General features: G+C 60.4%; 1 protein-coding gene across 11 annotated transcripts in view; it reads left to right on the top strand.

Moving 5' to 3' along the window:
• The window catches only part of ADAP1 (ArfGAP with dual PH domains 1), a 50,324-nt gene extending 24,398 nt beyond the window's left edge, over window positions 1-25,926 (top strand). The window contains exons 1-10 of one of the 11 annotated variants that reach the window (XM_036932907.2): window positions 2,641-2,659; window positions 3,431-3,522; window positions 7,151-7,233; window positions 14,888-15,000; window positions 15,687-15,833; window positions 21,806-21,889; window positions 22,187-22,249; window positions 22,868-22,939; window positions 23,144-23,416; window positions 23,498-25,926. In XM_036932907.2, the coding sequence (XP_036788802.2) occupies window positions 3,434-3,522; window positions 7,151-7,233; window positions 14,888-15,000; window positions 15,687-15,833; window positions 21,806-21,889; window positions 22,187-22,249; window positions 22,868-22,939; window positions 23,144-23,416; window positions 23,498-23,680 (1,107 nt within the window). In that variant the 5' untranslated portion in view covers window positions 2,641-2,659; window positions 3,431-3,433 and the 3' untranslated portion in view covers window positions 23,681-25,926. Of the gene's footprint in view, window positions 1-2,640; window positions 2,660-3,430; window positions 3,523-4,515; window positions 4,644-7,018; window positions 7,234-13,284; window positions 13,418-14,887; window positions 15,001-15,686; window positions 15,834-21,791; window positions 21,890-22,186; window positions 22,250-22,867; window positions 22,940-23,143; window positions 23,417-23,497 lie in introns of those variants that run through there. The other 10 variants (XM_036932897.2, XM_036932905.2, XM_036932898.2 and 7 more) reach the window with 10 other exon arrangements.
• Window positions 25,927-26,026: the final 100 nt, after the last annotated feature.

Consider the following 26,026-nt stretch of genomic DNA (forward strand, 5'->3'; position numbering starts at 1 on the left):
CGTGAGAAATGCGGAGTCCTGGGCCCCCCAGGGGCAGACTCCGCTCTGTAGCTAATCAGAGGCACGGAGGGGATCTGGGCGCAGGCACTGGACCGCCGACGAGAGCGGCGCGCCCGCCCTGACTTCGAATCCCTCCGGAGTACCTTCCCAAGCAGCCTTAGCTGGGTGCAGGCCAGCTGTGCCGCCACTCGCCTGCTGAGGTGCTTTGTGGATGCCGGGGTGCAGCCGCTGTTGGTCAAAGCCGCGCCTGGAAGGCGCTCTGCTCTCTGTCCGCAGTGCTTCGCCTCCTATGGGCACTGACGTCTATGGGCCGCCGCGCTGCGCCTCCGTGGTCCCCCGCTCTCCTTCCCGCGTGAGTGTCGGCGCGCAGGGCGCCTGGATCGCCTCCCGGGGAGCCCCGGCGCCAGCAGGCTCAGGACAGCGGCCCGTCTGCCGCCGCCTTGTGGCAGGTGCTCCCTGAGCGGACAGGGCGGCCCCTCGCGAGGACAGCCGCGGCTTACAAACTGGCCCCCTGGACGGGCACGGCCGGCGGGCCTTTCCCCCGCGACGCCAGCCCGGCAGCTTCGCCCATGAGCGGGTTGCCGAGCGGAGGCCCTGCAGCTGGGGCGCATGGCCCAAGGCCGCGTGGCTGCCGGTCTGGGCAGATTGCGGCCCACTTGCCATGGTTCTGCCCTCCCCGCGGGGGAGGGCGTCCGTCCACACCCCTGCCGGGCTGGCTCCCCTGCACCTTCCCTTGCAAGCTTGTGTCGCTGCTGAGCTTTCATTGTTCCTTGTCTCACCCCGAGTGGCGTTGGGCATCTTGTGGCATGCTTGGGGTCATTCGTGTTTCCCTCCCTGTGGCCCTCCTCTGCACCCCCCCGGGGCCCTGAGTCCCTACGCGGGGGGTCTTGCCCTCGAGATGCGTGTGGAAGGTGGCTTTTCTGGGGTGTCTCACTTTGCTCATGGTGGTTTTGGCAGTGGAAACTTGATGCAAACGTCTGGACCTCTCCTTCTGTGGCTATAGCACCCCCAGATAGGCCTGCCCTGCCAAGAATGATTCTTACTCATGAGGGCTTTATGGAGTTGTAAGGCGCACACCCCCGACTCACCTCTTCACAGCGTACAGCTGAGGAGTTTCTCATACATTCAGAGCCACGCAGCCGTCAGCACTGGGCGATTGCAGAATGTTTTCGTACTGCAAATAGCCCCGCACCTGTGAGCAGCCCTCCCGTTTCCCCGCAGCCCCTGCCCGCAGCCCCCGCGGAGAGTGGACAGGTTAGCTTTTCCCCTGATGGATTTGCCGCCCTGGAGCATCACATCTGTGCAGTCAGACCACATGGGCCTTCTGAGCTTTCTTCTCTCACGAAGCATGATGTCGGGGCCCATCCACGTGGGGGCAGGTGTCAGTGCTTCCTTCCTTCTTAGGGCTCGTTTCCCCTTGTGGGGGGGGCCGTTTTGTCCATTCACCAGCGGACGGACGCTGAGGTTGTCTCCAGCTACTACGGATGGTGCGCAGGTGTTTGCGCAGACGTGTGAGTGGAGCTGCCGGAATATGGGGATGCCGAGTCTGACGTCTTCCCTCCAGGCATGCACAAGCCCCGCCGTTGCACCGTGCTCAGCAGCATGTCTGTCTTTGGCTGCAGCCATCCTCCTGGGTGGGAGGTGGTGTCTTCCTGTGGCTTTGATTTGCATTCCCCTGGCGGCTTATGACACGAAGCATCTTTTCAAGTGCTTCTCAGCCATCTGCATATCTTCTTTGGGGAAATGTCCATGGAGATACTTCACCCGTTTTAAGAGAGGGTTGTTCTTTTTATTATTAAATGAGGAGTTTTGTTATTAAAAGAGTTCTGTACAGATCCTGGATGCAAGTCCCTTATCAGATATAGTATTTGTGAAGTTTTTCTCAATCTGTGAGTTACCTTTTAACTTCTTTTAAAATAATATTTTTTAAAACGTCGAATTACAGTTTATATGAGCTCTTTGTGTAATTTTTTATTGAGGTGAAATCACATCACATAACATTCACCATTTTTAAGTGAACACTTGAGTGTCACTTAGTGCATTAACACACGTTTCCAGCCCCCACCCCTGTTCCTGGTCACCCCTGGGGCCACCCATCTGCTTCCTGTCTGAGGATCCGCCTGTTCTGGGCACTGAAATGCCTGGAACCTACACTGTGTGGCCTTTCAGCCCCAGTTTTTAGGCTCATCACACCTTCCCGCTTTCTTGTCAGTGTCCGTCAAAGCACAGAAATTTCAGATTGCAATGTTCCATTTGGTGTTTTTTCTTTTGTTGCTTCTGCTTCTGGTGTCACAGTCAAGAAACCATTTCCTAATCAAGAGTCATGATGATTTCCTTGTAGATCTTCCTAAAAATAATTTTTTTATTATCACATGATTTTTATCCACTACTTTTATTGTTCAGTTTTAGGAATCAAATCATTAGCTTAATTGGAATTTACTTTGTTTATTAGGATGTCGTCTCCAGCTCAGCCTTTTCTCTGGGGTTCCCAGCTTCCTGACCCTACTGATCACCCACCAATGGGCATTCCCCACACTGGTGTGAGGTGCTGATGTGTCCTCACACGTCTGTGTAATACTGGATCCCACATCCTATTGGCTTGGCTCCACGGAGGCAGGCTTTCTGTTTACAATAGCATCATGACAGGTTTCAGCATCGGGTAGGAAGACTCTTCATTCTCAGAATTTGTAGGAAATTCTTGCTTGTTAATTTTAAAAAGAGCTCTAGGAATCTTTGCTAGCTTTAAAAAATTCTACTCGTTTTGTTTGTTTTCTTGAGAATAGCAAAAAATATGTGGGCCGTCGCGAGGAGAGAGCATGTTCTCCATCTCCCTTCCCAGGTCTTTGTTCAAGGGCCTGCTGGCACCTGTCAGGAGTATGCACGCTTCTGAGGCCGCCTGTGGTCCAGCTCTGTCACCCCCCGCCCTGCCCCCCGTGCACTGAGGCCACGCGTGGGTCAGGCCTTGCTGGACATCCCCTGCTCCCCTCCCGGCTGACTGGAGGCATGCTCCCCCAGGGCCTTTGCTGTCTCCGTGCAGGACACCCTCACGAACTGCTCCGGAGCCTGCCCCTGCCCACCCTTCTTCCCACCCTGTCTTGGCCCATCCCCCGTTCCTGATGGCTGTGGTACATGTGCTATAAAGGGACACAAGCCTATCTGGTGGGTTTGGGTCTCTAGGCCCTCCTGGTGCCTGGCAGGTGTGAGACACTCACTGGAGTCAGGTCACCACATGCACCAGCCAGGCTGCGTGAGACTGAGATGGGGTGTCACGAGCGTGGGCTCCCCCCGACCCTCTCCAGGCCCCTTTCTGTAGGGACGCAGGCCCCTCCGACAGCCCAGCCTCAGCAGCCGGCAGTGTCCTGGGAACAAGAGGGGGCTGGGAGTCCCCTACCTCAGCTCTCAGGGCTCTGACCCACCCTCTCTCCTGCAGTTCATGGCCTCCCATGGGAACAACACCGCCAGAGATACATACGAGTCCAAAGTCCCCCCCTTCTACTACCGGCCCACGTTTTCTGACTGTCAGTAAGTAACAAAGGGGCTTTGTTGGGGTCACTGGTAAACAGCGCTGGCCCCTGGCATCCAGCCTTGGGCCACAGCTCCGGGTGGCTAGAGGACCCCTGGGGCGGGTGAGGGCTGCCCCCTGGCAGCTGGGCAGGTGGGCCTGGCCGAGTCCCCAGGAGCCCAGAGCTGGGGCCACACAAGGGCACAACTCCCTGCCGGTACCCGCCCTGCTTGGTCTCGGCTTTGGATGGCAGCCAGTGGCCGGAGGGAGGGGACGGGGCAGTTGGCAGCTAGTATCCCCACCACGGGGTCTCTGAGTGGGCTCCCAGGGCCGTCATGGTGCCCCCAGGTGGTCGGGATGCTGCTGAGAAGCCAGGGCTTAGTGGGCAGGATGTGGGGCCAGGGTGGCACCTGTCACCCACAGGGCGCCTGGCATGGGGAGGGCCAGCTTGGGAGGCCTTGCACCTCTCCTAACCTCTTTGACCCGGGTTTCTGTCTGCCCACCTGTGGGTACCACCAGGGGCCTTGCATCCCTGCACTGGTGGTGGACCCGGGTTCCCACCCCAGTGCTCTCCTGGCGCCTCCCCTTCCAGCACCGGCTGGAGGCCCTGGCCCTGTTTGCAGGCAGGTCCTCCCGCAGTGCCCTGCCTCCTCTCTTCCGAGGACCCCTTCTCTCCTCTGGCTGCTCAGGGCATGCAGAAAGGCTGATCGCTTTCCTCCTGGGGCCTGTGGCCGGGGCTCCTCATGGAGGGAAGGGGGCCCAGATTCTCTTCCTGATGCCCAACACTGGAACGTGTGGGGTTCCGGAAGGCAGGGGTGTAAGCGAGGGGCCGTGGACCTGGGTTCTTGGGGAGGGGCCTTGGGGCAAGGCTGGGACCCCAGCTAGCGTGGAGCAGCTGCCCGTTGGCAGAGGAAGGAGGGCACGTGCCCACCCGGTGTCTCCTGATCCTCCAAGAGGGGCTCCTGGGGCCTCTTCCAGCTCACCTTCCTCTCTGGCTGTCGCTCTGGCCTCTCCCTTGACATCCTGGAATGGCAACCCCTCCAGCCCTTCTGAACCCCTGGCCTGTGCTCCCAGACCAGGACTGGCCCTCGGGGCCCCTGCTCTGCTGCCAGTGTCCACAGCCGCTCAGCTGCAGAGTGAGGTAGACGACCCTTAAATCATACCATGCAGGCCCTCTGTTGGAGGGCGCTCCTGAGGCCCCAGGGATTGAAAGACTTTCCAGGAGTGACACAGGTCCAGTGGGGCGGTCAGAGCAGAACCCGGGAACTCGTCTCCATGACAGGTGGGCAGCTCACCTGACGGGCCCGTCCCCTGTCCTGGGCCCTCTTCCACCCACTATGGGCACGCCTGGGACTGCCCCAACCGCATGGCCCCAGCCTCTCTGGGCTCCCAGGGAACTCTGGCGCCCGGCCCCGCCTGCCAGCTCGCTATGAATCAGCAGGGCCAGGCTATTTCTGAGACATGGTTTTATCCCAGGCCACAGGCTGCTCTGTGGTCTGGGTTATTTGCATGCACACCCATCTGAGACCATGTCCTTGGGGACACCCAGCAGGTCCCCGTCCCTGCGGCATGCTCTTACAGGGCCTCCCCAGTGGCCAGGCAATCTGGGAGGAAGCAGTCCCTGACCCCCGCCGGGCCGCACCTTCCGGAAGCCTCCTCCAAAGGAAGGCTTGTAGAAGACCGCCACTGACCTCTCACACAGCAGGCACTCGGGTCGTCCAGGCCAGGCCCAAGCAGATGCCGGGGGTGTGCGGTCCAGGGAGAAGCCTCTCCCAAGGCTGGTATCAACAGGGAGAGTCAGTGATGGGACAGGGGGTGAGAGGTGACAGATGAGCTCATGCAGAGAGCCCCGCAAAGGCGGAGATGGAAGTGGGGACCAGAGGAAGGGCAGGAGGTGTGGTTTGAATCCCCTTGTAAACTCCAGGGTGCTTGAGCCAGGCACCCTGCAGGTGCCACGGTCTTCAGGGCAGCAAAGGCCCCTTGGCCTCGGTTTCCCCAGCTGCTCCCAGGTGTTGGGATGGAAGGCGGTGTGCCTGGGGTCTGGCCAGAGTGAGTTCTCTGGACGTTTGGCCCCCCGGCTCCCTCCTGCCAGACGGGCCCGTGGGGGGCTGGGATAAGGAAGGGTGTAGGCTCTGAGGGCGCGGCCATGCGGCCACTTCTGGCAGCTCCCTTCCTGTGTCACCCGCGCCCCGAGTTTCAATCCTGACACCAAGGAAAGAAAGCCGCAGGGCCTCCTCTCGGTGTGATTCTGATGGAAACCTGCCCCCCTTGGCTTCCTGTGTGCTCAGCGAAGCTCCTGGGTGGCAGAGGGCCTGTGGGCACCTGCACGTCCGCGGCCCCGCTGAGAGGGTTCCACAAGCACTTCCTGGGGCCACGGCGACAAAGCCCCACAGACCCCCTGCTTACAGCTGGAGCAGAAGCCGGCCCCCCCCAATTCCTGAAGCTGGGAGCCGAGGTGGTGTGCAGGGCGGGTCCCCGGGAATCTCCTCGGCGTTTTGTCACACGGTCGCCCCTCAGTGTGTCTGTGGCCGGACTTGCCCTCTGTAAGGGCATGGGTCAGACTGCAGGATAATATTTTATTATCTGCAACCATCTTTCCCAAATCAGGACCAGTCTGAAGTCCTGGGGGTTAGGACTCCAAAATAGTTTTTTGGCAGGGTGAAGGGACAAAATTCAACCCATAACAGCCTCAGAAATCACACAGATGAAATGATAGCTCAGGTTTGCCTCAGGTGGGGGTGAAGGGGTGTGGGACAGGCGGAGACCGAGGCCAGCACGGGAGGCCTGGGGCTTCACCCCACGAGGGTCTGTCCCCACTGCGCTCCGTGGAGAAAGGAAAGAGCTCCCTGGGCCAGCTGCTCACCGCGTGGAAGGGAATTGAGGCCCAAGGGGTCCCCTCCCCTAAAGGGAAGCCCATCCTGGACCTCTGGTGGGGGCCCACAGCCCTGCTTGGAGGCTGGCCGAGTGTCGATGGTGGCCGCTGGACGCCAGCATCTGGCATGGTGAGCCGGCACAGCCGTGCGCTCTGGCCTGGGCGGGTGTCACTGCCCTGGGCCTTGTCTCCCTAGCCACAGAGACTTCTGACCTGCTGCATCACGACCGCCCTGGTGAGCTGGTGCTCCTCTCTGCTGCAGCCCCAGGGTGCCAGGACACTGCCCTGTCCCCTGAGGCCCTGGCCTGCAGGCACCCAGCCTCTGGCGATGGGTGTGTGGGAAAGGGCGCTGGCCAGTGGGACGTCACTCAGTCTCGGGGGCAGGGATGCTGGCAGACCCTCAATGCGGCTGGCCGGGGACTCTGCAGCGGTCCTGCCTGCAGACCTCACACCCAGTTCCATTTTTGGAGATGGGCCACCGTGAGCATCTGTGATGGGAGGCGTTCAGGCCAGGGGCTGGGGGAGCGGCTGACACACAGGGTTTTCCTTCTGGAGTGATGGGATGTTCTGGAACTGGGTGTGGGTCCTGTGGGCTGCTGCATCCAGCACACTAAGAGAGTGGCTTTCACAGTGCGTGAGATACACCTCAGTGTTCAGCAAGGGAGGTGCTGGGTGGTGACTCCTGAAATCAAAGCAGGTGACCCTCAGCCCCGCCCTCTGGAAGGTCGGGGGTCTTCCCTCCCAGCGGCTGCAGGCTCGCTGTGCTCTCTCCCTAGCCTCCTGAGGGAGCAGTGGATCCGGGCCAAGTACGAGCGGCGGGAGTTCACCCACCCCGAGAAGCAAGAGCCCTACTCTGCAGGTAAGGGCGGCGGGGGCAGGGGTGGACACGGCCTCGATGCAGCTGTCTGTGTCTCTCTGTTCCTCTCCCTCTGTGTATGTCTCTCTCTGTCTCTGTGTCTCTGTCTCTATCTCCATCTCCATTTCCCTCTCCTGGACCTGGTAGACTCAATAAGGACCTGGGTGACTGGCGAATCGGTCTGACCCTGGGTCCGGTCCGTGTGGCCTCCTGACATGGAGGCGGGCGAACTGTGCTGAGATCCTGCAGCAGTTCGCAGCCCAGCTGGGGCCGGGTGCTCCTCGCTGGTGGGGGAGGTGCCTCTGCGCTGGGATGGCCTGCGCGGACTGAGCAGTCCAGGTGGGAGGGGTGTGAACAGGAGGCACCCAGTTAGGGGCTGAGAGGGTGCGCCATGCAGATGGATACAGTCGGGGGGCCAGGACCATGGATTTCTGCTGCCAGGAGCAGGCACCTTTTCTGAGCATGAAGCCATCAGCCAGGGTGTGACTCGACATGAGGCGGCCCCACCAGCTCACCCCTCCACTGGGCTGGCTCCACAGGGGCAACTGCTTCCTGTGCTCATGGGCTGTGAGCCAGGGGCTCTGGCAGCTGGTGTCCCTGGCCTCGCCCCCTCCCGAGCGCCACCCCCCCCACTCCCCGTATGCCAGTGTGCAGCCAAACTCCTTGCTGTGCCTTAGGCGGCCCTAAGGCAAGGGGCGGGGAGAGCAAGCATGTGGCTCTGCCCGTCAGACCGGCGGGGCAGGTGCACCCCAGAGCTCCTGACTCCTAGGCATAAACACCCAAGCAGTTCATGGCAGTGTGGATGGCCTCAGAGGTGGGTGTGCCTGCCTGTGGAACCCGAGTGGCCCTCCCAACAGAAAGTGGGGTGTAGGGCCTAGAAGCTTAGGTGCATGCAGGGTGGCAAAGCTACAGGGGTCCTTCAGGCACTGGGAAGGAGGGGAGCTCTTTGCAGGAACGTTTGGGCATGAGCTCCAAGCGCTTACTGGGCTGGGCCCCCCACCCACCTCCACCATCAGAGGCCAGAGGCAGAAAAGACCCACCACGGGTGCTCCCTTTCAGGGCCTGCAGCTCCTGTTCCTCCCGAGAAATGTCCCCAGCACTTCCCCTGAGATGCCAGGCGAGGGGACAGAGGGGTGGCCTACAGGAGGGACAGGGGTCCTCACAACACGGGTTCACGTGACCCAAGTGGGACTGGCCCTCTCTCGGCGCCTCTGCCAGCTCACTGGGCATGCGGCCACCTCAGGATGTTGTCCTGACCCACTGGATGCCATGGGGGTGCTAGTGGGCCGCAGCATGCCAGCCCTTCATGCACGTGGGCATCGGACCGCGTGCCCACCACCCATGCAAAGGTGAGGACCCTGGGGGGCGGGGCCCTGCAAGGACCCGAGGGCTTCCCAGGCCTGAACTGGTCCTGAGCACCCAGCTAGGGTGGGCTGCCAGCCTCTGGTCGCTGGGCGGTTCTTCCTCCACCTTGGCAGCCCTGGGATGCATCTGCTTCCCTGAGGAGGCAGGGCGGTCTGGGGCCCTCCGGCCACCACGTGCTGTACCCACCCCTCCACCTGGTCCCAGCAGCCTCTGCAGCTCTGGCTGCGAGGGCGCCCCTCAGTGGAGAAGACCCTGGCCTCAGGCCTGCCTCATGGGGCAGCAGCTGTGCCCTGGGCAGAGGCTCTGAAGGAGGCTCCCCTACTCCGCCCTTTTTAAGCCCTGTCGGTGCCGCAGCCTCAGCCAAAATGTTCCTGCCTGTGCTGTCCAACCGCTTGCCAAGCCCTGAGATTTGGAGGAACAGAATCCTGGTGTGTGCAGGCCCTGGGGCCAATGGCCGGCCCTCTGCCTCCCCTGGGCCCTCACCAAGCCACCCTCGGAGCAAGGGCATTGGTCCGAGGGCCCCAGCTGCTGGGGTGCCCTGGCAGGGGTCTCAAACAGCCTGTAAACCTCAGGGCTTGTGGCAGGGGCCTCCCGCACCCCGCCCTGAACCCAAGGGCCCACACATGCCCTTCTGCGAGGGAGGGCAGCATTCGGGGAGATGGGGCTCCACCCCTACACAGCGTCTGTCAGGGCCTCTAGACCCGAATCCTGCCCAGCACTCAGCAGGTGGAGGGGCAGCAAATCCCCAGTGCCTCCAAGCCCCTCCACCAGCCAGTGTGCCATCCCCAGACTTGTCTCCAGCCCAGGGTCCTTCCTCCAGCGCCCCTCCCCAGGCCACGCGGAAGAGCACCAGGGGATTCCCGTGGACACTTCCTGCCCTGGCTCTCGGTTTGCCACAGAGCCCTTTCTCACACAGAGGGGCCCACTCACCCGCCAGCCACCATGCAGAAGTCGGGGTGTCCAGAAGGAAGGGGGAACACAGGCCTGGGAAAGGCCAGGCACCCTGTGCAGACAGGCCTGGGAAGGGGCTGCCCGTGGGCTGGGCCCTCCCGATCCCACACGGCAAGCCAGCCTGCCGCTCCCCACCTCCCAGAGGACAAGCCCGCCACCGGCTTGCTGCTCCCGGCTGCCAGAGCTGGGCAGCGGGCACAACACAGTGGCCAGCGGGGCTGCAGGGGCTGACCCAAGCTGGCACCCTGACCGAACTGGGGCAGGGGCTGCTCTTTGTCACAGGGTCCCTGATGAACAAGGAAGGTTGTGCTCTCGCAGGTACCACACAGAGCACGTGGCAGACCACGTGGGCTCTCAACCCTGGGTGAAGGCTAGAGTGGTGGGGCATGTTTCCTGCATGCTCCCCAGATGCTTATGGGGATGAGGAAAGGGTGGGAACATCCTGGGGGGCCACCAGAAGCCCCCTTCTCCAGGGGACAGACCACAGTGCCACCCAGTGCATGGCCGCCTGGCCGAGGGACATGGCCTCCATGGGCTGCAGCCCTGCAGCAGAGCCACTGAGCAGTGCTCTGGAAGGGCCTGGCCCGAAGCGGAAGGCAAGATGGAGAGACCCCGGGTGTGCGGGAGAAGTAGGCTATGCGGCGTGGTCCACACGCATCCTCAGGCTGAGGGGCATAGGTGGCAGCAGGGGAGGTGGGCCAGATTATTAATGGTGTCTTCCCAGACGTGTGCCCTGGGTTCCAAGTGTGTGGCGCCTGGGAACCCCACTGGTCACTGCTGGCACATCTGAGCCCTGCCAGGTCAAGCAGGATCTGGCACCCTCCCATGGCCAAGTCTCAGGGCTTGTGGGGGATGGGGATTGGGGGAAGGCACAGGGCCCTGGGCTCCAGCAGACCCCAGACACACAGGGCCAGCCTGGCACCATCTCCTGTGCTCTGAGCTGCCGCCCTTGGCCAAGGTCACAAATGTGTGAGAGGCGCCCACACCCTGCCCGAGATAACAGGGCCACTGGACGAAGCCAGACCCCCACCTGCCCCACCCAGGCCCTGCTCCGGGCTCTGGGCTCCCTCCCACACTGTCCTGCCCCGAGCTGGAGCCTCAATGGTGGCCTTTCACCAGGGGACAATGCCCCTTGTGTCCAGAGGGCCGGGCTGCCTAGGCCGCCCCCAGTCACTGGCAGACACAGTGCTTCCTGCTGTGAAGGACTCCCCTCTCCTTGCCTCCTCCCAGCGGCCCTCCTGAGATGCTGTGCAGAGCAGCAAACCCACCCCCACCTTTGTCCTAAATGCTGTAGGGCAAGCAGACCCCTCGCAGGGCAGGTGGGGCCAGGCATTCCCTGGGAGAGTGACAGCCCACCCCCTGCCTCAGTTTCCCCACCTGTGTGGAAGACTTACCTGATGCCAGATGCAGTGGCACCCCAGGGTGGCTGATGGGGTTGGTGAGTGAAAGTACTGGGGGTGTGTCTGGAGGTGGCGTGTGGCGGCCTCCACCGTGGAGAGCTGAGCAGGTGCCCCACCTGCCAGCAGTTTTCCACGTGGGGCCGGCATTTGCTGCCCTTGCCCCTGGAGTCTGTGTGGGTCTCAGGGTTTGGGGCATGTGGAGTGGAAGGAGGCCCCACCCCAGCCCTGCCAGGTGCCTGGGGTGGGCTTGTGTGGCGTGCTGCAGGGCATCACGAGGGCAGACTTGGCCCTGGGGAGCACCTGCAGCCACCTCCCTCCCTGGGACAGGACTCGGCCACCAGGCGACCTTGCCAATCAGGTAGGGCCTCTGGGCCCTGGATTCTGGTGCTTGACCTGGGTAATCCAGTGCCCAGTAAGGGGCCCGCAGGCCAGAGCCCTGCCCCTGCTCCGAGCCTGGGGCCCACCCACAGCTGCCGCCAAGTGGCCAAGAGCCCATGCAGGGAGCACCCTGGCATCACCTGGACCTCAGACTGCCCAATGAGCCAGGCCAAGAAGCAGCCTCTCCCCCAGCCCACCCTGAGTCCTGGGTGCCGGTCAATGAGGGCAGGGGTCAGCTGCCCTGGACAGCCCACGTTCTTGCACACACATCCATGCTCACGCGTGTTCACTTGCCATTTGCAGCCATGAGTCAGAGCCAAACATTTGCTGTCCTGGGCGCTGGGCACCAGGGGCTTGTACTGGGCCAGCACAGTGTTCCTGCTCCAGCCAGGCCCTCACCCACTGCCCTCTGGCCTATCCCTGACTATTTCAGCCAGAATATCTGGGGGTCTGAGGTGGGGCGTGCCAGGGCCTACCTGGTGTGGGTGATTTCTGTGGTTGGGAGAGACTCTTTGGACAATGCCCCTGGGTGGGGCTGAGCTCACAGGTGGACAGGAGGGAGCAGTCAGCCCCCAGGGCTGGGCCAGTCCCAGGCTCGCAGATGTGGCCTCTGACTGGCAGCCATGCCGACGGGGTGTGGCTGCTCTGGTCTGGACCCTGCATCAGCCTCTTGGGGAATAGAACCTACAGGCCTGGATGCCAGATCCCAGCCCTCTGGGGAGGCAGCTGATGGGCATGGCCCAGGCCTCGGTTTCCTCAGTGCCTCCCTAGGCCATGGGTCTGTGCCTGGAGGACACCCACTGGGCACTGCTCAGGCAGAAGCCACAGGCATGGGGCTCTTCTCCCAGCCTGGGAAGGCCACCCAGGGCCTGGGCACAGAGCACCCTGCCAGCTCTGCGCAAGGCTACACGGTCCCCGCCCCAGATAGAACAAGGAATGTGTAACTCACACGGGGATGGTATGATCTCAGCCTAGGTACTGATGCAGGGTCCTGTCCTAAGAGCTACAACAGAGGCGTCCCCCAGAGCCTCTTCCTGCTGTCTTTGGCAGGAACCACCATGTGGGGCCTTTGACATGGGCTTTCGCTCAGCACATCACATCCGGTTGGGGTTGGCCACTGTGTGGTCTGCGGTGCACTCCTAAGAGTTCCATTGTGCAGTGGGGTCACGTCCAATTGGCAGTCAGGACAGCCACTGTGTGGAGGCGCATGCCAACAGTTTGCATTTCTCTCCAAGTTCACGTGGGGAGTGTACCTCATCTTTACCAGAAATTGCCCATGGGAGGCGCCCATGCTGGCTTGGCTGCTCTGGTCTGGCCATCTCGTGGGTGTGACTGTCTCATGGGTGTGGCGTGGTGTTGCATCCCCACAATGCCAAGACCCCTGTGCTGACCCCAGGTGCGCACCACCGGAGTGCTTTCTGAGAGGCCATTTGGCCCCTGCCCCAGCCCCGGCCAGCCCTTGGGGAGAGAAAGGCCACTCGTGGCTCAGCCGGGCTCCCGGTGAGGACCAGGCTCTGCTGCGCTGTCTCACCCCTCTCGTGGGCCCCGTTGCAGGCACCTCAGGCCTGGGCAAGTCTCTGGGCCCTCAAGGCTGCGGGGCTGAGGCAGGGGCTCCCCTTGCACAGCGGAGGGGCCTGTGGCCCAGAGGGCTGGGTGTGGCAGGCAGGGGCCTCGCGGTACAGGGAGTGGGCTGGTTGGGGCCACAGCAGAGCTGGACTGAGAGCACAGTCAGCTGGGGTGTGGGCTCTGCATGCCACTGACCTCAGGTCGGGCGCCAAATCTGTCCACGGCTGGGGAGAGGCGGGCAGCCTGGCCAGCGTCCGTCCAGAAATACCACTGCCGCAGAAATACACCTGCCATTCGGTATCCCAGTGGCTTGCTCTCCAAAAGCATCCTGCCTGGGAGCCAGACCGAGTGAGGGCATTTCCCTCGACCCATAACTCCCAGTTCTGGTCTGCAGGCTGGAACAAGCGGGGCTCTGCTGCCCCCTGCTGGGCCCCACAGGCAGGGCGGGTCGGCCACCAGGACCCGAGCAGTTGCTTCTCTCAGATGCTCCGGTAGGATGCTCTTGGGGTCTTGGGATTAATGGCACGGTGGGTACTGGTGGGTGCTGGGTGCTGGTAGACTGTCCCTAAACATCATTACTCTGCTGGCTCCAAAGAAGCTGCAGGCTGGGTGCTCCTTTGTGTCCACCCTCAGCCAACGTGGGGCCCAGGGAGGCTGGCCTTGGCCCACAGTCAAATGGACTTCCAGCTTTGCATGGCCAAGAAGCCATGCAGTCAGTCACAAATATGGCCTGGGCTGGGCTGGGGCACACGGAGGGGCTACACCTGCTGGTGCTGTGGTGGGGACAGGGTATCCCACCGGTCCTGTGTACAGGCCTCCTGGCCACCAGAGAGGCTGAGACGCCACTTGGCACTGTCCCACGACTGGCCAAGGCGCCAGCTGCCCCCTCTGGACACCAGGCTGCACCTTTTTATGGCTGCATCTCGAGAGCAGAGAAACAGCCCCTTGTCTCTGTGTTGGTTGTTAGCTTTGGGGTTGCCCAGGGAGCCGAGAGGAGGCAGAGGTCCGCCCAGTAGTGAAGTCCGACACGTGAGCTGGCACAGCTGTCAGGGTCTGGGGCTGCTGCATGAGGCCCAGCTGTGCCACCCCCGTGAGCAGCGGGGGCTGTCCCCAGAGAGCTCAAAACCCGGGGCGAGGCAGACACAAAGCTGCTGGGCAGCTTCTGCTGGGGCCCGTGGCCCCTGACTGTGACCCCAATTCTGCCCTGGGATGTGCCACGGAAAGCGGGGTGCTCTCCAGAAGACAAGGTCAAGCCAGGCACAGCAGAAGTGCTCATGACCACTGAGAACCGCCAGCAGCCAGCTGTCCATCTGCGGCTCTGGTCCCGCGTGGTGCAGGGTCTCTGAGGAGCGTGGCTCCAGGCAAGGGCACAGCCAGGCCCCTGTGTGCGGTGGCAGAGTGACAGGGCAGCAGGGGGATGAGGGGGAAGGGCAGACACAGTACGGGGCACCCTAAGAGTGGCAGCGTCCCCCTGGGGGGCTGAGTCCCCACCTGCTGCTGCCATAGCTGAGCATGAGCACCATGCAGGCTGGTCACAGTTCTGGGGTCCAAGCTCCAAAGCAAGGCATTAGTTGGGTGGGCTCTCCGCAGGGCGTATCGCTGCCGTTTCCCCAGGATTGTGGCTCCCCTGCCTCATGAGGACCTGCCTGACAGTCCGGGAGCTCACCTGTCCGCAGACCCATCTTCATACCCCTAAGTCCCGGCACCATCCAACGGGCCACCCAGGTGCTGAGTACGGCTCTGCCTGGCACGGTGGCGCTCAGACGTCTGCCTAATAATGGCCCACAGACCAGCGCTGATGCCATGCTCACTGTACCCCCAAAAAGACGAAGGAGGGGAAGGCAGCGGCCCAGCGCCTGTGGGGACCCTCAGGCCCGGGGCAGCTCTGACTCCCCTGGGCAGGATGGCTGCTTGCCGCCCCCACCCTGCGCAGGCCGGGACGTGGCTCCAGCCCTGGGCCACGGCTCCCCTCTGACCGCGTGCCCCTGTCTCCCCAGGATATCGAGAGGGCTTTCTCTGGAAGCGTGGCAGGGACAACGGGCAGTTTTTAAGCCGGAAGTTCGTGCTGACGGAACGAGAGGGGGCCTTGAAGTATTTCAACAGAAACGACGTGAGCCAGGCCGGGCAGCTCCCTACCTTCCTTTGGGGGCTTGTGGGGATGGAACGTGGCCTCAGCCGCCCTCGTGCAGTTTCCGGGGGCCCTGTGCTACGCTCCCTCCACTGCTGTCCCAGCCCCAGGGACATCCCCGCCCACCGCTCCATCGCCACCCTTGGGGCCGGGCTGGTTCGGGCAGTGCTGGGGCAGAATGGCAAGCCCTCCCTGGTGGGCACTCCCGGTCCTGAGCGGCGGGGAACTGGCTGCCGTCGGTGGTCGCCCCCCAGCAAGCACATGTTGAGGAGACCCAGGGGGCCCCCAGGCATCATGTGGGAAAGGGCAGAGGGTTCTGAAGCTGGCCAAGCGCCTCCCACCCAGACGAGCTCCAGGTCAGAACGTGGCCCCGGGGCAGCCCACAGGCCTGCAGGGCGGGGCGCTGGCGCGGGGCAGGCCAGACAGCACCTGTCTGCTGAAGCCCGCGGGGCTCTGCCTCCCTGTTAGCGCCTCCCTCCTCATACCCTGGGAGGCAGGGTGTGGCCTGAGACTGAGACCCGGAAGCCCAGCCCAGAGAGGATGCATAACTTGTCCAAAGACACACAGCACAGCTGGCGGGGATGCGCCCCATCCCGCCCCGCCCCACCTGCCCTCTTGCACCTGGAGGCTCCCTGCCCACCGACCTGAGGCCTGACCCCGCTTCCCAGGCCAAGGAGCCCAAGGCCATCATGAAGATCGAGCATCTGAACGCGACCTTCCAGCCAGCCAAAATCGGCCACCCCCACGGCCTGCAGGTCACCTACCTGAAGGACAACAGCACCCGGAATATCTTTGTCTACCACGAGGACGGGAAGGTGGGTGCGAGGCTGGGCGCGAGCCGGGGAGCAGTGGGGGGCGGGGCCGGGGTGGGGACGGTGATGAGTGGGCGGCCTGCCCCAGGGGCCGCGGATGTGAGGATGGGAAGTTGGGTGTGGGGTTGGGAGTGGGACCAGGAGCCTGGGGTCCAGCTTGTACCCAGGGTCCACAGACGGGCCAAGGGGCCACCATCCCAGCCCATGCCAACGAGCACCAGCCCTCGTGGCCAGTGGGGCACCGGCAGGCCCCTGGGGAGGCCCAGAGTCCACGTGTCGGAGAAAGAATGGCACCTGGCTGGGGATAGGCTGCGCAGTGTCCCGCCCTGTGGCCGTCCGCAACTTCCCACCGTCACTTCTGAGGGCAAGGCTGGGGGGACCCCAAGGAAAACCCCTCAGTCTGCCTTTTGTGCGAGGGTGGGCCTGTTTCCATTTCACTGCCCCCCAAGTACATGCACCCCTGGTTTAGCGCTAAATGTCTCCATGAGGCCTGAGACACAGAGCAAGAGGCTCCTCACCCCATTTCCTCACCCCCGAGGGAACCACTTTTCAGCCCCCCTCCCTTTTTTTTATTGTGGTAAAATACACATACCACAAAACCATTCTCAGTCCAGCTCAGGGGCATTAAGCACATTTAAGCTGCTGTGCAGCAGCCCCTCCACCATCTCCAGGCCTGTCCATCTCCCCACACGGACCCTGTGTCCCCACGAAGCATTCCTCCCCTCCTCCCGCCGCCCACTGTCCCTGTGACCGGCTCTCCAGGGGCCTCCCAGGAGGGGTCGCAGTGTGTGTCCCCTGTGAGAAGCTCCCCGGGGGCCTCCTGGGAGTGGGTCACAGTGTGTGTCCCCCTGTGACTGGCTCATGTCACTGAGCGTCATGTCCTCGGGGTCCCTCTGTGCCAGGGCAGGTGCCAACGCCTCCCTCCTGTTTGGGGCTGGATTGTGTGCCTTACGGGGATGAGTGCCATGATGCCCACCCCTCCATTGGTGGATGCAAGTTTAAGCTCTTGTGAATAAGCAGCTGTGAACATGAGTGTGCAGGGCTCCAGTTCTTCAGCTCCTTCAGCTGTGTTCCCAGCAGTGGCCAGGCCACGGGGTGAGCCTGTTGTCCTCTCTGGGGAGCCTCCACGCCGCCTCCCCCATGGCTGTGCCAGTCCATGCTCCCCCAGCAGCACCTGAGGGCCCCAGTTCCTCCATCTTCTTGCTAACGTTTTCTGGCTTATTTATTTAGCCCTCCTAAGGTTCGAAATTCCCTAAAGCTTAGAGATGCGGCGCATCTTCTCACGTGCTCACTGGCCATAACTATGTCTTCTCTGGAGGAAGGTCTTTTCAAGTCCTTTGCCCATTTTGGAATTGGGTGGGGTTTGTTTTGTTTGTGGTTGAGTTTTAGTCCTCTATCTACTCTGGATATCAGACACATGACTTGCAAATATTTTTGCCCATTCTGTGGGTTACCTTCTTACTCAGTGGATAGTGTCTTTGATGCATAAAATCTAAAATTTTTCATCAAGTACAGTTTGTCCATTGCTCTTTTAGTGCCTGTGTGTTCTGGTGTCACATCCAAGAAATTACTGACAAGTCTGATGTCATGAAAATTTTGTCCTATCTTTTCTTCTAAGATTTTTATTGTTTTAGGTCTTACAATTAGGTCCTTGATCCATTTTGAGTTAGTTTTTATATGTGGTGTGAGGTAAGGGTCCAACTTCCATTGCATGTGGACACCCAGTTTTCCCAGTACCATTTGTTAAAAAGATGTCCTTTCCCCACTGAATAGCCTTGTCAGCCTTGTCAAAACTCATTTGACTGAGGGTTTATTTCTGGGCTCCTTATTCTATCCTGTTGGTTATGCCAGCACTGGTTTGATTACTGTGGCTTTTTACTAAGTTTTGAAATCAAAAGTGTGATTCCTCCAGTTTTGTTCCTCCTTTTTTGGATTGTTTTGGCTTTGGGGGAGTCCTTGGGGTTCCATATGAATTTTGTCAAATGCCATTTCTGCATCACCTGAGAAGGTCTCGTGTTCTGTCCCATTCTGCCAGCGTGCGTCACACTGTCTCATTTGCATGCTGGGCCCTCCTCGCGTTGCAGGAGAATCCCACCTGGCTGTGGTGGATGCCTTGTGTCCGCTTGTATCCAGTTGAGTGTCCTCGCATCAGTGTCCTTAAGGCACATGGCTGTGGTTTCCTTTTGGAGTCTCTCTGTCTGGCTTTGGTACCAGGGTTGTGCCGGCCCCGTAGGCGAGTCAGGAAGAGCCCGCTCTCCTCTTCGGTTTTCTGAAAGTTTGGGGAGGGTTGCTGTGAGTCCCTCCTGGAGTGTCCTGTGCAGCCCTGAGGCCCAGGGCTTTTTTTTGTTGACAGACTTCTGGTTAATGATTCAATCTTCTCACTTTGTTACAGGCCTATTCAGATTGCCTATTTCTTCATGATTCAGTCTTGGTAGGTTTTCTGTTTCAAGGAATTTGTGTTTAATCTAGGTTATCCAGTATTTTGGTGTATAATTGTAAACAGTACTCTTTTATAAGAACTGGTAATAATGTCCCCACTTCTTTTTTCTTAAGTCCATCCAACGAAAGGTTTACCTATTTTGTCGATAATTTTTGAAGAACCAGCTTTGGTTTCATTTATGTTGTTTTTCTATTCTTGAGTTCTGCCCTATTCTTTATTATCTCCTTCCTTCTGCTCATTTTGGGTTTTACTCTTCTTTCTCTGGTCACCTAAGTTCTTCCCCTACAAGCTTTCAGCAGGGTCCAGGGCTCCAGTGCTTCAGAGGCACCATGCAGGTGGGGATGCCGGTGCGTCCTGCTGCACCGTCCGCCCTGAACCTCTTCAGCTCTGAACAGTCCCTGCTGCGCTGCTGCCGGATCTGCACTGGCTGCCTCCCAGTGACTTCCTGCTGTGGTGGACGAGGCTCTCTCTTCAGCCCCGGCCCTCCTGCCTCCCACAGCCTTGTCCCATTCCCCACCCACCCATAACACTTACGTGCAATTCTGCCCACATCTGTAGTTGAGCATTTACACCACCACGACCGTGCAGACACTGTAATTACTTTCCCTGACATTTTAATCCCATAGACCTAATGTCTCTCTCCCCACTAGTTAACTGTGTGCTCATTACTAACTCACCCAAACTTTCCACTTGTTAAGCCCTTGGACATAATCATGTACCCCAGTCAGCAACTGATTTCAGCTCCCTGGAGGCATTTCTCCTGCAGCCGCGTGTCTTGGGCTGATCCTGTTGCCTGGATCCCGCATTTTTCTTGGTTTACTCTCCAGGTGGAACACAGCTTTCAGCAGCTTCCTGAGAAAGCATGTCTGCAAGACTCCCAGAGGCCTTGCATACCTGAAAATTCTAACCTCCACTTGGTGTAGAGTTTGGCTATTGAATTCTGGGTTGGACTTTGCTTTCCTCGGTAATGCTGAAGGCACTACGCCAGTGCCTGGCCCCAGAGAGTCTCCTGACGTGCCTGGGCCTGCATCCGTGTGCTCCTCTGTGCTGGAGCTCCATGCGTCCTGTGTAGGGACTCATGTTCATGAGGCTGGAGAATATTTTCTTGAATTATTTCTTAGTTACTAATTTCCTCGTCCACCTTCTCTGTTCTTGTTTTCTGGAACTCTATTTTTCAGGTGTTACCTTAGATTGGGTCTCTCATTCATTTCTTGCTGCTTTCTTTTTTCTCTACTTTCTGGGAAATTTCAACTTTGTCTACCAAGTCTTCTATTGAAAGTTTTGTTTCGGTTCTCGTTGTTTTAATTTTGCAGAGCTCACCTTGGTTTTTAGAATGTTCCTTTTTCAAAGTATGCTTTTCTTCTTTCATGATAGTATCTCTAATTATTGTTAAATTTTGAGGTTTTCTTATCCCTGAACAATGTTTATTTCTTCTAAGTTGCTATTTCCTGTTTGTATTTTGTTGTTTCTCATATGAGAGATTTCCTGGGCTCTGCGGCCAGATTCTCCTGAGAAACCCCTCCTGCTGGTGCAGACGCTGTGCATCCACACTGTGGGAGCTGAGCAGGGCGGGGTCTCAGGCCTTGGTGTGTACACAGTCACATAACTTTGCTGTTTCTGGAATGGTGCCCCTCCCAAGCACACAAACACACTATGCCTGGTGCCAGCATACCTCCACTGAGACCCTCTCTTTTTATTCTCTGCAGAGATTAAACCCCCTCATATGCCAGGGTTGGGGAGAGGCAGTCTACCAGATGCCCCGCTCCCACTCCCCTCCCACTCCCCCTGGGCTTGTGCAACACAAAAGCCTGCATCTCAGCTTTCCTCTGGCTAAGGATTGAGCAGTCTCAACCTCTAGGCCTCCATGGGCTGCCAGCTCCCAGCGCTCTACTGTGTCCTATCTTATGGGTTTGGGCTCTTAACAACAATCCCTTACACAGTATTAACAGAGTTTAGGAGAGAACCTAGCTTGAAGCCTGTGAGTAAATCTTTAGTTTTATTCAGAAGCCTCTACCTCCAATTTCCTTGTGGGGATGCTGAGAGCAGGGACGGCAAACACACACAGAGGGTGGGTGCTGGGAGCCCAGGGACTCGTACGTGCATCACGACAAGCTTCTGGCCTGACCCCAGGCCCTCGCTCCCTCCAGTGGAGTATGGGCACCTGTGCAGTGCTGAGCCCTGTGCCTGGGCATGGGAGCCTGCCTGACGTGGCTGTGCCCTCAGCGAGCTAGCACAGGCTCTGCCGGGAGAGCCAAGTGACTAAAATCGCCCTCACTGCTGAGTGCTGGGAAGAATAAGCATGAAAAATAGGACTCTGGTCTCAAGGGTGAGCCCAGCATTCTAGGAGGTGAGGATGGCGTGTGCAGAGGCTCTGTGGCAGGACGAACAGGGTGTATCTGGGCAGCTGCCAAGGACAAGGAAGGCAGGAGAAGAGGGCGTGAACGGCACCCACTGGTGGGCTGGCAGCTCTTGCACACTTCTGTCCCCTGGAGGAGGTCAGCTGGGGGAGGTGTCCCACTTCAGCGTCCAGGTGATCCCTCCTGCTGTCCTGGTCCCAGTGACTGAGGGAGGTGCCTGACAGATGTGGGGAGGCATGTCGCCACCAGGCGGGAGAGGTGGTCTCTGTCCCAGGGGTGGTAGGAAGGACCTGGGTTGCACTGGAGTGGGGCTGGGGGCACGAAGCGTGGGTCAGGGTTCCTGGCAGAGTCCAGAGTGGTCCCAGCCTGGGCATGCTGGGCTGGGGCGGGGGTCCTGTGGGGTGGCAGGCTGAGTGGAGAGGGCACTGCAGCACCCGGCTGCCCAGGGGCAGGGCTGTGAAGGGGAGGGACAAACTCCTTGTTAGGGCAGACCGCGGAGGGCAGGCCTGGGACGTAGGCTTGACCACAGGGTCCGTGGCCAGAGGAGGGAGCTTGGCTGTGGCTGAGGCTGGCAGGGTGTTGGCCCGTGTGGCCTCTGATCAGGAAGCAGCAGTGAGGCTGATCTGTGTTTGGGGGTCCCTGAGGCGCAGCATCTAGGAGGCAGAAACCCTGGGGGAGGACAGGGGCCTTAACAGGGAGAGACTCTGAGGGCAGGCGTGCCTGGGGTGGGTGCTGGACCTGGGGAGGGGTCAGTGCCCAGTGGGTTTACAAATAGACAAGCTTTCCTCTGGGTTAGAAGACGTGCAGGTCATAGAGAGCCCCACCGGGGAGGAGGAGAGGCTGCCCATGGGCCAGGGTGGCGTCAGGGCTGGGGGCCCACCTGCACGGCCGCGCACCCTCAGGGGCCTGCTCTCTGGCTGGGAGGTCTCTGCCCAGGCTGGCTCCCACAGCAGAGCCATCCTGTCCTCCAGGGCCACCTCAGGCTCCCCCCTCGCAGGTTGTGCCCACTCCCGCCCATGTGCACTGTGGCGCCCAGCATGGGTGCACAGGGCCCAGCCTCTTCCCCAAGCCTGGGGCACACAGAGCTGAGGGACGTGGTATCTGAAGGGGTCCGAAGGGGGCAGAGCTCACGGTGCCCACTGGCTGTCCGTGGCCCACGCCCAGCCTCTGGCCCCCAGGAGATGGTGGACTGGTTCAACGCCCTACGTGCTGCCCGCTTCCACTACCTGCAGGTGGCGTTCCCAGGGGCCAGCGATGCAGACGTGAGTGGCTGCTGCCGTTGTTCCCCAGGGGTGCTCCCCAGTCTGGGATGGTGGGTTGGGTGCTAACCAAGAGCTAACCCATGGGCCTGAGGCACCAGAGTGGGTACAGCAGCCCTGTGTGGGGCACGTGCTGGGGTGTGGGGGCAGGGGACCCCCAGAGTGGCCACGGCAGTCCTGTATGGGGCACGCGCTAGGGTGTGGGGACAGGGGACCCCCAGAGTGACCATGACAATCCTGTATGGGGCATGCACTGGGGTGTGGGCGTGAGGCCGGGGCTGAGCCTGTGTTCTGCCCTAGCTGGTGCCCAAGCTCTCCAGGAACTATTTGAAGGAAGGCTACATGGAGAAGACAGGCCCCAAGGTGGGTCTGAGCAGCAGCCTGGGCTTCCCTAAGCCTCCTCCAAGATCAGAGACGTGGTGGCCTGGAGCTGGGTGGGGCTGGGTGGGCCAGGTGACCCTGGCCCCCAAGCCGTGTTTTGTAAGAGGAGCCTTGCTAGCCCAGGACCCTGGGGCTCTGGGTCAGGCCCTCACCCTAACTAGCCCTGGCCTTGCCCCTGCCCCTCTGTCAGGGACCTGAGTACTTTCTTGCCCCAGGTGCCCTGTCTTGCCCTGCCCCCTAGGGGCAGTACAGGTGACTTGGATCCCAGCACCTAGGATTTATTTAGCCCAGACAGGGCTCTGTGAAGTGCAGGTGTGGAAGGACCTGTGATCAAGGCCTGGACCCCACCTGGCCCTCAGAGAGGGCAGGGACCCCAGATCAGCGAGGAGCTGCTGGTGTGGAGGGGAGGGAAAAGCACTAGGGCAGGAGGAACAGCATGTGCAAAAGGCCTGGTGCAGCCAGCTGGTAGATAGAGCAGGATGCAGCATTGCCCATGAAGATGGAGGTGAGTGGTTGGGTGGGTGAATGGACAAACGGTAGTCAGCTGGGGGCAGGGGTCTGCCTCAGGCTGACCAGATGGACACTGACTGCAATCCACAGCACACAGAAGGCTTCCGGAAACGCTGGTTCACCATGGACGACCGGAGGCTCATGTACTTCAAAGACCCCCTGGTAAGGAAGGGCCACGGCCCTGGTCAGCTGGGGCCCCTGCAGGCAGAAGTGTCTCCCGGTGCGGCCATAATGGAAGGAGGGGCTGGATCCCTGGGCCTGAGGGCATCACGCAGCTCTGGGCAAAGCTGGGCTTGGACAGCAAGTGGCCCAGACAGCAAATAGCAGCCCTTGCCACCCCACGTGGCGTGCGTGGCCTGGCCTCAGGGGGCTGGCGACCTCGCCTGGCTCAGCCTGGCCCCCGCCCTCAGGACGCCTTCGCCCGTGGGGAAGTCTTCATCGGCAGCAGGGAGTGCGGCTACGCTGTGCTGGACGGGCTCCCGCCATCCACGCAGGGCCACCACTGGCCGCATGGCATCACCATCGTCACGCCAGAGCGCAGGTTCCTGCTGGCCTGTGAGACAGAGTCAGAGTGGCGGGCGTGGGCAGCAGCTTTTCGGAAGGTCGTGGACAGGCCCATGCTGCCCCAGGAGTATGCAGGTGAGGGCCGGGTGGGGGGCCTGGGGCTGCACCCACCCCCCTCATGTGGTGGTGACAAGCGGTCACCTGCTCCCTTTCCAGTGGAAGCCCACTTCAAGCATAAACCCTAGCAGAGCCGGACCTGGAGGCCCGAGGAACCCAGACTCATGTGACCTGGCCAGCGAGGACACTGCAGCCAGACTGGGGGGACCCACAGCCAGAGGAGGCTGGCCACCTGGCCCCTGCCCCCAGGGGCAGCCCCGGTCGGGGGCAGCTGGGACCTGATCCTCTGGTCCTCCCTGCTGGTTGGCCTGTCCCGAACCTGTCATGCTGCTGCCCCCATGTGACACACCCAGCCCCCTGCTGCCCCCTTCTTCAGGCCCCTGCCCGGCAGCCCAGCACCTCCTCCCTAACTGCCCTACTGCGCACCCAGCTGCATAGGGCTCCCAACCAGGAGGCTGGGCTATGGGGACAGTGGCAGCCTGCATGCCCCCTGCCCCATGTGCCCATCACTCCCCTGCTCCCCACCCTTTCCCTTTCTTCAACAAGTATTTATTGAGCATTTGCTGTGTTGGTTGCGGGGTCCTGGAGTGGAGTCATCCCTCGTCCTCAAGGAGCCGGCATGGCACCTGCATAGGGGATCTGGGGGTCGGAGGCCCCAACCCCCCACCAACCAGGACCCCCAATGTCCTGGCCTTGGGACCCTGGGGCACCTAGATTGGGAGGGAAATGGGAGAGGGCAGCTCACATGACCTGCCCCAGCCTGACCCTTGGAGGATGGAGGCCTGGGCCCAGCTCACCCCCACCGGACCCCGTGTGCTGACACACACCCTGAGCTATCTCCCAGGAAGTGCAACACGGAGGGAGGGAGGAGCTTGCTGGGCCGTCCTGGCAGCCCCCAGCCAGGCCAGGGTATGCCCCTGCCCTGGTCATGTCACATCCTGGAATAAAGTAGGGCTCTGGGCCCCCAGGAGAGGGGTGCCTGAGGGCCTGACTCCCACCGTCCACATCCCCTTCCACTTGAGCACTGTGCCCACCAGCTCAGACTCACCGCACACCTGGATTCTGGGACTTGCAGGGCCAAGGGGCTGCAGGAGGGGCCCTGGACCTGCTGAGCCAAGGCTGCCAGGGTCACCCAGGGCCGCTCCTCCAAAGACCCTGCCCCAGCGGTGCCCCACCCTAAGAGGCTGCCCTCCCCACCACAGTCCATCCAGACAAGGAAGCTCAAGCCCTAGAGGCAGAATGCTTCCTGGGTCAGAAGCAGACACCCCAAGGTGCCCCTGGTTCTACTGCATTACGAGGGGCTCGCCCATGGCCCCCTTGGACTCATCTTCTAGGCCTTTCCTTGACCTGGAAGCCCTGGCTTTGCGTGTGCATGAGCCTGCACTTATGCCTGTGTGCATGCACATAATCCGTGTGTTGCATCCAGAAACCCGACAAACATCTTAAAAAGAAATGGCAGATCAACTTTACCACAGGCAGGACCTCAAACAAGGTTGGGAGCTCATGGCCCGTGAGGTCTGGTCATGGGCTCGCCTTGCCCTCCGTGCAGACAGCCATGGGGTCAGGTGGCGGCTGGTCTGCACAGGGAACCCTGCAGCCCACTCTGCTCAATGGACGCTGTGTTCCTAGAAACCACACGACACACCCAGGCTTGTGGGGAAGGTGGGATCAGTGCAGGACACTCAGTATCACCCACCCTGGAGAGGCATGGTGGCAGGTGTCCAGTGCTAAATGGGCCACTCACCAGAAGAGCCTGACAGGCAGCCTTTGGTCTGTGGATGGAGGGCCCCAGAACGAGAAGACACAGGGTGCAAGGGCATGTTGCAAGCGCTCTGGCACAGCTCTGGTCAGCTGGCTTTTCAGTGCTGGGCGCAGTCCGTGGTTTCAAAATGAGCATCCTGTTACCAGTGGGGGTGCCCTCCCTGCAACACCGCCCTCCTGAAAACCCCCTTGGGCAGTCTGTGGGGGGTCCCACAGGACGCTGCAGAGCTGTAGCTTGTCAGCAGGTGCACTTCACCAAATTTAAACATGATCCCTGTACGTTTCTATCTGAAACCATGGCCGCTTGCTGCTGTCCACTCTGCCCGCTGGGGGCACGGTCTGGACACACCTGGAAGACACTGGCCACAGCTCCCTTGCCTCTGAGCAGACACCCCAGCCCACAACCGGCCCAGAAGCTGACTCAGAAAGGAAGAGCACCATGGAGCCCAGTACAAAGGATTTATTTACACCGACAGTTCACACAACCATCCTTTATTTCCACTTTCACAGTAAACAAAATCGTGTACTTCATCCCTTCTGATGTGTGATCACTGTGCTAGTCTACATCTCTCAACTTAATGGTGGAAAAATAAAGTGTTTCCCCTTTTGTAATCATCCTGGGAACATCTGGTGAACATCAGTGAGAAAGGCCAGATTTGTTCATCCCTGGACTGGTTATTTGGTGAATAACCTAAACAGACCTGAAATGTCAGGTTAAAGGAATCAGTCACCCAGTGAAAATAAATATTGCATTATGAAAGGTGGAAGGTCCGTGGCCTCCCTTTATGAGACGCCACCTTGGAAGGCCACATGCTCGGCAGCAGGGCCGTGGCTTCTGGGATTTGGCACAGAGCAGCTGCCCAGACC

The sequence above is a fragment of the Manis pentadactyla genome, chromosome 10 (genome assembly GCF_030020395.1).
Source record: "Manis pentadactyla isolate mManPen7 chromosome 10, mManPen7.hap1, whole genome shotgun sequence".
NCBI classification, from domain to species: Eukaryota; Metazoa; Chordata; class Mammalia; order Pholidota; family Manidae; genus Manis; species Manis pentadactyla.